The sequence below is a fragment of the Vipera ursinii genome (genome assembly GCF_947247035.1).
Source record: "Vipera ursinii genome assembly, chromosome: 1".
In the NCBI taxonomy this organism is placed as follows: domain Eukaryota; kingdom Metazoa; phylum Chordata; class Lepidosauria; order Squamata; family Viperidae; genus Vipera; species Vipera ursinii.
In genome coordinates this window covers 176035238-176047622 of record NC_139512.1, presented here as the reverse complement: position 1 = coordinate 176047622, position 12385 = coordinate 176035238, and the positions used below count along the sequence as shown (strand labels likewise).

At 41.8% G+C, this 12385-nt stretch overlaps 1 protein-coding gene across 3 annotated transcripts in view; it reads right to left on the bottom strand.

The window, feature by feature from the left end:
* The window catches only part of NBEAL1 (neurobeachin like 1), a gene marked incomplete at its 3' end in the record, with an annotated part of 109227 nt that extends 97490 nt beyond the window's left edge, over positions 1–11737 (bottom strand). For all 3 annotated transcript variants that reach the window (XM_083371268.1, XM_083371269.1, XM_083371267.1), the window contains exons 1-2: positions 11623–11737; positions 10247–10765 (exon numbers count right to left, since the gene is read on the bottom strand). In XM_083371268.1, the coding sequence (XP_083227394.1) occupies positions 10247–10297 (51 nt within the window). In that variant the 5' untranslated portion in view covers positions 10298–10765; positions 11623–11737. The remainder of the gene's footprint in view (positions 1–10246; positions 10766–11622) is intronic.
* Positions 11738–12385: the final 648 nt, after the last annotated feature.

Below are 12385 nucleotides of genomic sequence, written 5' to 3'. Positions count from 1 at the left end.
GATGATCTTGGTGGGGGCTCCCCAATTGTTATGCCCCTGTCATGGACCGATCATCATCTCCTGCGGCTGGTCTTCCATTTTGCCACCCCCCGCCGTGGGAGTGTGGAACCAATTAAATGGTACCGCCCCAGACGCTTAATGGATCCCCAGAGGTTCCAGGCGGCGCTGGGGTCCCCACCTGCCTCCCTTGCTCACAGCTCGGCAGACGCCTTAGTGGAAGCCTGGGAAAGGGCAGCCACTGAGGCTCTTGACCGAGTTGTACCCCTGCGGCCCCTGACCCGGTGCAGATCCCGTCGAGCTCCATGGTTCTCCGCGGAGCTCCGGGAGATGAAGCGTCGGAGACGGGGCCTAGAGAGCGGTTGGAGATCCAGCCGATCCGAACCCGACCGATTGCGACTAAGAACCTACACTAGGTCTTATCTCGCTGCGATAAGGGAGGCGAGGTCTAACCACTTCGCCACCCTTATCGCGTCCGCAGATAACCGCCCGGCCGCCCTGTTTAGGGTGACTCGCTCCCTCCTGAATCAGGAGGTGAGGGAGGAACCCTTGCAGGGTCGTGCCGAGGAGTTTAACCAGCATCTGTCGGACAAAATCGCTCGGATTCGGACCGGTTTGGACTCTGACTGGGCAGAGTCTGTCCAGCAGGACACGGGCGGTCTTGTCGATATCACCTGGGAGGAGTTTGATTCTGTGACTCCGGAGGAAGTGGACAGGATCATGGGGAGGCTGAGCACCACCACATGTTTATTGGACCCGTGCCCTTCCTGGCTGGTCTATGCAGCCCGGGAGAGGACACGCAGCTGGTTCCAGGCAGTTATATCGGCTTCTCTGAGTGAGGGTAGCTTCCCCGCCATCTTGAAAGAGGCGGTGGTGAGGCCTCTCCTCAAGAAGCCTGCCTTGGACCCAGCTGTATTGAACAACTTTCGTCCTGTCTCCAACCTTCGCTTTCTTGCGAAGGTTGTTGAGAGTGTGGTGGCACATCAGCTCCCTCTGGTCCTGGATGAAGCGGATTATCTAGACCCGTACCAATCGGGTTTCAGGCCCGGGTACAGCACGGAGACGGCATTGGTCGCGCTGGTGAATGATCTCTGGAGGGCTCGGGACAGGGGGCATTCCTCTGTTCTGGTCCTGTTAGACCTCTCAGCGGCTTTCGATACCATCGACCATGGTATCTTGCTGCGGCGTCTCAGGGGATTGGGAGTGGGAGGCACAGTTTTACAGTGGTTCTCCTCCTATCTCCAGGGACTTCACCTCAACCCCGACAAGACCGAGTGGCTTTGCATACCTTCATCCCGGGTTTATTCGGACATTCCACCTCTTACTATGGGGGGTGAATTATTACCCCCCGTAGATAGGGCTCGCAACTTGGGAGTCCTCCTAGATTCACGGCTCACCCTGGAAGACCATATAGGAGCTGTGACTAGGGGGGCTTTCGCCCATGTTCGCCTGGTGCGCCAGTTGCGGCCCTATCTAAGCCGGGATGATCTATGCACGGTCACTCATGCGCTCGTGACCTCTCGACTTGACTACTGCAACGCTCTCTACATGGGGCTGCCCTTGAGGACCACCCGGAAGCTCCAACTGGTACAGAATGCAGCCGCGAGAGTTGTGTTGGGAGTCTCCCGATACTCCCACATTACACCTCTGCTCCGTGAGCTGCATTGGTTACCAGTTGCCTTCCGGGTGAGATTCAAGGTACTAGTAATGGTATTCAAAGCCCTACATGGCAGGGGTCCGGAGTACCTGAGGGAACACCTGCTGCCGGCATCGACTTCCCTCCGCCCTGTGTGTTCCCACAGAGAGGGCCTCCTCAGGGTGCCTCCGGTCAGAGAATGTCGACTGGTGGCCCCCAGGGGGAGATCCTTCTCTGTGGGCGCCCCGGAGCTATGGAATCAGCTCCCGGTTGAGCTCCGGACGGCGCCCGACCTTCGCTCCTTTCGCCGCGAGCTAAAAACATACTTTTTTGAACAAGCTGGCCTGGCCTGATGAGGGGATCGGGGGGTGGGTTTGTTATTGCTATTTATTAGGTTTTAAATATGTATTTTAGTATGTGGGCATTTATTTAATTTAGTTTTAACTTTTGTAATTTGTATTTTTATTCTTGCCCTGTTCACCGCCCTGAGTCCTGCGGGAGAAGGGCGGTATAGAAATATTATTAAATAAATAAATAAATAAATAATGACCAGATGACTGCAAAGAATATAAATTCTTTCATTCCCCACTAGTCATTTAGAACTGAAGAAGCTTCTTGGATGAGAAGCCTTTTTAAAGAAAAAAAGAAACCAAGTAAGTCCAGTTGCCTTTTAGAAAAAGCTCCTTTGGGACAACCATGACCTGGATGAATGAGAATCTCCAGAGACACTTTTGAGTGTCAAGAAAACTGACTGACTTTCCAGGCAGTCTTAAAGAAGAATCAGACATGAACAAAAGAAAAAAAATCCTAATCAATTAATTATGATGGTCTGTAGCTCTGTCCCTGCTAAACTACACACACTACATAACAGACTCTATGACACCCTAGCTAGCAAAAGCTACATTAAATGGGACAAAACTTTTAGTAAATCCATAGGAAACTTCTTTCCCTCCCCAGTTTAAAAGCCCAATTGAATGCCTTTCCATAAGACATTATCAGTGCCATGTGACCAAATCAATCAAATGCCATGCTACTTAGCCCACATGCCACCTAGCTGATCGAATGTTTCTGGTGTGTGCTATGTTGGTTGGTCATAATATAGGGCATATAGAGGCTATCCAACATGCTCAACCGATTTTGCTGTTAATCAGAATCTGCTCATTACCAGTCATGGGCAGCAAGGTCAGAGTGAGACTAACTTTATGTCATCTATAAATCCCCCTATAATGGAGAGAAAGCTGTGTGTGTGTGTACGCACACACACGCGCACACACACATATATAATCACACTGTACTGCTCTTATAAAACATTTGATCTATTTGATGTTTGATATCTTAATGCTTATTGGAACGATAAGGAATTTTGGTTTCATGCAATTTTTATCTGACCACTTGAGGCCATATTTATACATCATGCCTATAAGACATACAATATATGATTAAGTATATATGAAAAAGAATAAATGAAAAGAGAAATTAATTTTTTTAAAAAATCAGGCAGAGAAGATTTAATGGTCTTCACTCATCATTTGTGTGATTTTGGTTAAGCATAATGTGTGGAGCCCATCTATTACTCTGTGCAAACTATGATTACTAATTATATACAGTGTGTGAATCAAGTTAGTGTCACAATGTCCGAGACCTCAACCCAATTAAAATGAGAGCTTTGGATCCAAATTTCTTGGCTTTTAATACTATAAAATATTTAAATGAAATGTTTGTTTCTCAGTTTGTCACATTTGTTGAAAAATCAGCCTTCTGGCTTTTGTTCTTCGCCTTACTGGCCCTTGTTATAATGAAAGCTATGGATTTTATAATTAAGAAAAAAATAGGAAAACACTTGACCTATGTTCCTATATATTTGTGCACCCAAATTGCCAAACAATACTTTGGTAATTAAGAATTCTCTATCTGTTGGGTACTCCCCACTAATTTCATTCCTAATTTTTTGTAACCATAGTTTGTTAGGATAGAAAACCACCAATTTGAGTTCATCCAAATTTCTTGGCTTTTAATACTATAAAATATTTAAGAGTCTTATAATAGTATTAATTAATTCAGAACTTATAAGTATATACAGTACATGATTCTAAGTAGAATGTTTGCCATTTTTAAATTATTTTATCTATAATCTATAATCCTGATGTTCAAATTATAAACATTTTTCTGAGTAAGAGGCCACCCAAAATATGAGAAAACAATTTCATTCAACCAAACTTCATAATAATAAGCTTCCACTAAACAGTGATCTATACAGAAAAGATCCTTCTAGCTTTTAATAACAAGTTTAATAAAACAAAGACAGATACATTCAGCTTATCAATTAATGAAAAAACATTTACATTGCCCTGCCCTAGAAAATCAAGCCAAATTGTCAAGCAATTGCCATCAGTAGAACTAGCTTTACAATAAAAATAATTCCAAAGTACTGAAAAGTGAATGACTCTTCTGACTATTGTGAGAAACAAACATTTCATTTTAGTAGAATTATAAGGATGAATGGATGATCAATTATAGAAATTCAGCATATGGTTGGTGACAAGGTCAATACTAGAATCAAAAGAAACAATAACATGCTCCACTCTGCACAACAGTTGAGGTTTCAAATCTATCATAAGTTTCAGACTAATTCCCAATGACTAGACTATGTAGTTTTGATTTCAGATTAAAATATATCCCATTTCCCTCTCCACACCCTGCCCTTGCAAAAGGATTAAATACAGCAGAAAGAAACGACACCAAATACTGCAGAACAATAAAAGTCCTGTTAGAGTAAAGATCGGTTTATGATTTTTTTTTATAAAAATGTTTTATGATATGCAGCAGATTTTGCTAATGGCTCTAAGCACCCAGCATTCAGCCGCACCCATAAGTCTTTCCCATAGAAATGTTCTCTCCCTTCTCTGCCAGATACACTGAACTAAAATGCAATTAGAATGAATTATACCCAGTAATTTCTTTGCCAAGGGACCTTATTTGCTTCCATTTCAAAGCTCTAACCAGAATTTCACTGACAAAAGTATTTGTAGCACAACAGCTGTCTAGTGACCTATGCCTACAAAGGCTTTTAAATTACTCTGGGAACATTTCAGGACATTAAATTTGCTGATTCAATAGCTTATAAGGAGAGAGATCTATTTACTTAAATATTCTTTAAATACTTGCAAGGAAAGTGTTTTGAAATTTTAAATTCTAAAAATATTTTAATACATTGTAGTATATTAGTCTTTTAAACATTACCTGCAAAAAACTTTGCCTAGTGTAGATTTCACTAAACCATTTTCAAGAAAAAAAAATCTTCTAAAATTATGAAACAGCTGTCATAATGGCTTTTCCAAATACATAAAAATCCAATCACTTCACTAGCTTACATGGAGAACTAGATGAGGCTCTCAACAATGGAAAGCAAACATCCTCATGGTCAACTTGGGTACAAAACAAGAACCTGAGATTTGATTTACACCTTGGTTTTAGGCCAACACTTAATTTTACAAATAAAAATTAACAAACAATAAAATTACACAAAAGAAATCAATATACACAGTTATATATTTATAGGTAGTGTAAAAAGAGCATTCATACAACTATAGAATCAAAGTTTTTTTATATCAAGCTGGTTTATCATGATGGGGAAGATCGTCCTGTGATTTGAAACCATTCTATCCTTGAAGTCTACCTTTACTAATCAGATTTACAACAAAACATCCCTGTTACTGAACGTTTCTCAATGTCATTCTCAGCATCTGCTCACAACCAACCAGTTCCATCAATCAGCTGGCTTTATTTAATAAGCAAGTTTTCAACTCTTTCTTAACTGTATCCAAAAGTATAAAGAGCTGGAGGTGGAGAAACAATTCCATAATCATGGATCCAAGTCTTGAAATGCATATGAAGAATGGAGTAAAGAGCAGAGAAGGAATGAAAATGTGACCCTGTCCCATTGATCATGCTGTATACAAAGGATCGTGCTAATGCAAGAGCTGAGACAGGTTGTAAAGAATAGCAAACTACTGGCCTTAAACGGTAGAACCAAGAGCTTACTTTGGGCTCTGGCCCTAAAAGAGAAGCCCTGTGGTCTAAGGAAACATGAGGAAAAAAGAAGGGAGGTCGAGAACAATGAATACTGCAATTTTTGGACCAAGTTCAGTAGTTGCAAGAAGGACAAAGGAAGATCTGCCCATAGATCCTGGCAATAGTCCAAATAAAAGACTACAGGACTTCAGCTAATAAATCTGCAGCAACATTGGACAGGCCCACTAAATTTGGTGGATATTCAGTAAATGGAATTGACTATGAGGAACTAGAATTTTTCATAATCTCTAAACCAGGGGTGTCAAACTCAATTTCATTGAGGGCCGCATCAGCATTGCGGTTGCCCTCAAGGGGCCAGGTGGGTATGGCCAGGGTGGGCGTGGCCTACTGGGTGGGCGTGGCTAGAGTGCATATGGCCTACTGGGTGGGCGTGGCCAGCTCTACATCGTTCGCATCAAGGGTGCCTATGGGGGCCTGGGCAGGAGTGGGACAGATCTGAGGGTCTCTGGCAGGAGGAGGGTCTCTGGGCTAGGGCCAAGGCAGTGGGGGCCATTCCCTCACTGTTTCCAGGATGGTTTCGCAGGCCACATGAAACCAGTTCATGGGCCGGATCTGGCCCCCAGGCCTTGTGTTTGACATGTCTGCTCTAAACTGATAATTACAATATAGACCAATCAATGGGTTCTCTGTTTATAAATCCGCAACTAGTCAGGTATTTTCTCAATTATTAGTCAAAAGAACTTTAACCATTATCGGCAGCAAACAGTGATCCCATAGCCTTTTCCCAATAAGTGATTTATATTATCTTCATAGCATCACCCAAAACATGCTGAAGGGAGAGAAAGTCTGTTCTCATTACTGTTTTTTTGGCACAACAATGACTGAATTGAAGTATTACAAGACTTTAGAAGTTGCCTATAGGAAAATAAACTGGGCCAGAGGAACTTCTGCCAACCTTTAAAAGATATTTTTTTTGCTGTCTTTTCTGCAGGGCATTTTCTTGACAGACCATTTTTTTCTTCATCTACTTTTTAGCAGGAAGATGTTATACAAAGATATTTAAAGAAATGTCTTAAAAAGGAACAAAGTCTTCGTGTAATATGCACTTACCAATTTGATATAAAAAGAGGAAATATATTCAAATTTTCTACAGAAATCCAAAATGCACTCTGGTCAAGGTTCTAATAATTGGAGAAAATGTAGAAATGAATTTTGAAAACGTGTCTAATTTTATCTGCTGTATATTACTCTGTAGGACATAGTAATTCTTTCTAGCACTGGGAAAGAGCCTATATATTGACTCCGGTAAATTTTTTGTTTGGTTTCATGGTTTACCATATCTAAAATAAATCAATGAGGCTTAGGTTCATAGCCCCCAGATTTGGGCTATAAAGCTCTGCATGACTACAAAACAGGAGCAAAGTGCTATATTTTTCTGTATCTCTTTGTTGCCATCTAGCAGTCTGCAACCGAGATCTAGCAGGCATTATTAACTTAGTTATTATACAATTCATGGAATGCAGTAGCATGTTATGGTAAGCCAATTTCTCAAGAGTTATAGCTGCTGTTCATCAAGGTGTCCTGATACACTTATCTGGCTTCTATCAATGAGGGGAATGGAACAAACCACTGAAGCTCTGGTTTGTTCAAACATACCTGCTGGCAACAGAAATTCACGTAAGCCTGAATTCTTCAGAATGCTGGTTTATCATGATGGGGAAGATAGTCATGTGATTTGAAACCATTTTATATTAAGTTTTGATATTAAAAACAGATGTATTTCTACCATTTATGGCAAAAGCTCATACAACTGTTTGTCTAATGCCATAAACTTATTCTCAATATCTGTTTTTTACTTACAGTACTTAGCCTTCTTCAAGCAACTGCTCTCACATCATTGCTTGCATTGTTAGAAAATATGAAACTCAGTATTTGAGAGCCAATAAAACTTGTTGATCCAAGACCAAAGACCACTCCAATAATAAACAAAATTCAGAAGCTGATTTAGCAATACTTGTCAGCAATGGTTCTGAATTTAATTATTTGAAATTGATATTCAGTTAACCACCTTCATATATGGAGATGACAGTTGTTGTTAGTTGCAAAGTCGTGTCCGACCCATCACGACCCTATGGACAATATTCCTCCAGGCCTTCCTGTCCTCTACCATCTTCTGGAGTCCATTTAGGCTCACGCCTACTGCTTCAGTGACTCCATCCAGCCACCTCATTCTGTCGTCCCCTTCTTCTCTTGCCCTCAACCTTTCCCAGCATTAGGCTCTTCTCCAGTGAGTCCTTCCTTCTCATTAGGTGAAGGAAGCCAAAATATTTGAGTTTCAACTTCAGGATCTGGCCTTCTAAAGAGCAGTCAGAGTTGATCTCCTCTAGGACTGACCGGTTTGATCGCCTTGCAGTCCAAGGGACTTGCAGGAGTCTTCTCCAGCACCATAGTTCAAAGGCCTCAATTCTTTGGTGCTCAGCCTTTCTTATGGTCCAGCTTTCACAGCCATACATCGCACCTGGGAATACGCCTTGACAATACGCACTTTTGTTGGCAGGGCGATGTCTCTGCTTTTTAGTGTGCTGTCTAGATTTGCCATGGCTTTCCTCCCAAGGAGCAAGCGTCTTTTAATTTCTTGGCTACAGTCCCCGTCTGCAGTGATCTTGGAGCCCAGGAAAATAAAATCTGTCACTACCTCCATTTCTTCCCCACCTATTTGCCAGGAATTGAGAGGGCCGGATGCCATGATCTTGGTTTTCTTAATGTTTAGTTTCAACCCAACTTTTGCACTCTCCTTCAATCGCAACAAGAGGCTCTTTAGTTCCTCTTCACTTTCTGCTATTAAGAGTGGTATCATCTGCATATCTTAGGTTGTTGATATTTCTCCCGGCAATCTTAATTCCATCTTTTGATTCATCTAGCCCTGCCTTTCTCATGATGTGCTCTGCATATAGGTTAAACAGGCAGGGTGACAGTATACAGCCTTGCCGGACTCCTTTCCCAATTTTGAACCAATCAGTGGTTCCGTGGAAAAGGAACCAAAAATTTCATGAACTGTTGCAAAGCTATCATTAACTGAATAAACCATGAAAGTTGAATTACATATACTAAACTTTAAACCATAGGTAATAAGGTACAATGGGCAATTTTACACACTGTTTCAAATCAAATAACACCAAACCACATCAATATGTGAAGTCAGCAATAGTAGAGAGTAATTGGTTTTCTGATATCTAAAAGTGTTCTTAGAACATATTGCAACCTACAAAGCTACAATAAGAATGACCTGGCTCATGTCCATTCTTGCATTAAAAAACTACAGTTCACTATCAGTCTCTTGGATCTATATACCACATACAATACATAATCACTGTAACTAGCAGATAGGGTGAACTACACAGTACTTTGGTGCATCTCAAAAGAGGCAACTCCTGAAAAAAAAGGATGTTCTTTTTGTCACTGGAATTACCACCTTGTTTATTTATCAAATTTGCTTGCCACCCATCTCAAAGTTCAGGTGACTCTTAGCACTGATCATGAAGAGTTATCCATCCTGTGTTTTATTTATAAACTTTGGGAATCCCTCAGGCTATCTTCTGCAATGGATTTAATCTTCTCCCATCAAAGAGCAAATAGTCTCACTGGTACCATGTTTAGCTCCCAGCTAACCTTTTCAAATACTTTTTTCCATAAAAGTAATCTTAAAAAAGGATAAAGATATGTATTTAAACTTTCCTATTTGATAGCCAGTAAGTTATCAGAAAATATTTATGTGTAAAAACAATGCACATGAAAACAGAAGTGATTAGTACTCTTAGAAATAAAAAAATAGAAATTACCGCTACCGTAAACTCTAGTTCAGTATCAGACTTTTTTAAGATTATGCTATTAAGTACCTGCTCATAAGCCTTGTCAAACAACAGGGAGTTTATATTTGAAAAGTTTGCCAGCTTAGGCACCAAAAACTATTCAACAATAAATCTTTCCTCAGAGAAGCATTTCTGCAGCTTCCTTTTTGCTATATAATAATGAGCGCATAAATGTCATACTTTCTGTACAATAAAGTTGTTAAAGATATTGCAATGGTTACAAAACTAAAGTCAAGATAAAGAAAATACAAGAAATGTACCACATAACAAAACTAAGGATACTTTCTAGGTAGATATGATGGTGCATAACATTATAAGGTTGATGTACATATATCATTTTGTTAGTAGGAAGCTATTTCTTCAGTTTAAATCATTTTCAACCTTCACCATCAAATTTACAGAATCCTAAGAATTATTTGTGAAAAAACGAGGCTAAGTTTGCCAATGCATCTACAAGAAATTGTTACTACTACAAGCCCTATGGGAGGCATGGTGGTATGGCTGGCATATTTATGATATTCACAACCTGAATGAACAGAAAAATTATAACCTATCCAAAACTTAATTATTGGTGGCTAATTCATGATACTGGAAAATACACTCTGAAAAATATTCTCTCACTATATTATGACGTATCTCCACTGTAACCTTAGCTATTCAGCACCTAGAAAACAACTTGCAACTAATTACAACTTTTTTTAAAAAAAGTTACCTTATTACAGTAGAGCATCCAAAGTTCATAAAGCCTCTCCCTGGATGCCATCCTAAACTCCCTCTTATTTGGTTGTGAAGTATCCTCTAATCAGGATCCAAACATTCTCTGTTTCAATTTAAATTATTATCTTCAGTTCATGGACACAACCAAAGAGGAACAGAATTAGTCTCTAACACCACTGCAGAGTTTAAATAAGAAAGTGTGACAATCTGCCCTTTCCTTTTCATTAATGGCACTTTGGAAAATCTGTCCCCTCCTCCAAATAAAATTAAGCTGGTTGATGGATACAGAGTATGCAAGCAAACAAAGGGAAATTCTTCAACTCTTTAAGAACCATGACTCCAAGAGACTCCAAGGAATGTTCTTGTAGCTGGATTAAATGTCAGTATAATCCCGTTTAATTTTAGGTCTTCAACATCTTTCCAATTGTGATATCCTGGGACACTTAATAGTTGTTAGCAATAACAGAAGATGTCTTTTTAATTCTCCAATAAGGCAAACAACATGATGGGGCACCTGCCAAAAAAAAGAGAGAGGCGACTATCAATTTAAAAAACCCTGCATTTGGAAGCATAAACCCGATTTCAATCACTCAATCCGCTACCCTAGTTAAATCATATGACTGTTGACATGCTTTATTTAAGGAAAGTTTCCAATCAAAGACACCTTGCAAACAATCTTTTTTCCCCCATGGAAGGCTCGGTACTTCCACACCTCGTGTCTTAATGCTTTCCTTTCAATGTTGAATACTAAACTTCAAAGCAAGGTCTCCCTGTCAAGCTTCAAACACTGATGAACAAAATGAGATGGCCAACTGACTGAAAACGATTAGGAACTGGTCGTTTTCTTTCAGAAATACCCTCCTGCAGTAGAGTCGAGCGTTAATTCCTTACGCTCTTCCAAAAGTCAATAATCGGAAAGCCCTAACAAGCAGGCATATACATAGAATGAAGGCTACTGCTAAGCTTGTAAGCCGCCCTGAGTCTTCGGAGAAGGGCGGGATATAAATGGAATTAAAATAAAAATAAATAAAATAAATCTAGCGTTCTGGTTTCCAATGTTTGCCCTCCGGATTTCCCCCCACCCCCTCTTACTAAAAATGTCTCCTCTCGACCCAATCCACCCTCGCCACCGCTTTTTTTTTTTCATTTGCCCTGGCAAGTTTTACTCCGGGCTCGGCGATGATTTTTCCTCTCCTGCTCGTTCCCTTCTCGTTCCGAGCCCTCCGCTCGTCCCCGCCCAGGCGAGCCCCACCGCCAACCCTCCTTTCCCGGTTCCTCGACCCTCCCCGCCTCTGGACCCATTTCCATGTCTTGCTTCCCTGTCCCCATTACTCCGGACAGCCTCCTCGGAGAGCCCCCGAAGTAACTTACCGGGGACCCCGGGAGGAGACTCCCCGGAGAGGGGCTTCGCCTGCCACGGTCCTTCGCAGCCCCGACCGAGGAGTCGGCTGCTGCGGCTGCTGACAAATAGGAAGCCACATCGCCCGCTTCGCCGCCCCGCCCACATTCCAGCGCTTCCTCGGCTGCCCCGCCCACTTTTCTCCTCACCACACCCGCCCACTCCCTTTCCTGCAGGGCGCAGGAAGATGGCGTCATCGGAAGCGCCGGTAGCCATCTTCCTTCCTGGCATTTGTGTTTCCTCACTCCGCCCCCCCCCCCGCCCCAGCGCTTCAGAGTTCTCGGGAACTTTTTCTTGCTTGCAAGGGTATTCGCGTTCTAGCCTTCCTTTTGCGTTCGAGCCTTCCCTATTTTCCCAGAATGGAAGGCGAGGGAAATGGAACAACTATTCTAATGTCTTAGATCAGGGGTCTTCAAACGTGGCCCTTTTATGACTTGTGGACTTCAACTCCCAGAATTCCTCAGAGAGGCACGCTGGCAGAAGAATTCTGGGAGTTGAAGTCCACAAGTCATAAAAGGGCCAAGTTTGAAGATCCCCGTCTTAGATCTTAGGATCTGAATGAGCACGGAGGGAGGAGCAGGACCCTACGGACGCCGCCCTATTCACATTTGCTTAAGCAGCTTATTCAGCGCCCGCTGGCGTAGCTAGGAGTGAACCTTCTGGCTGAAGTGGTGTCCTATAGCTGGTCAGCTACAAAGCAAGAAAACAGTTTTTCAAGAAGTACTTTGTCTAGTG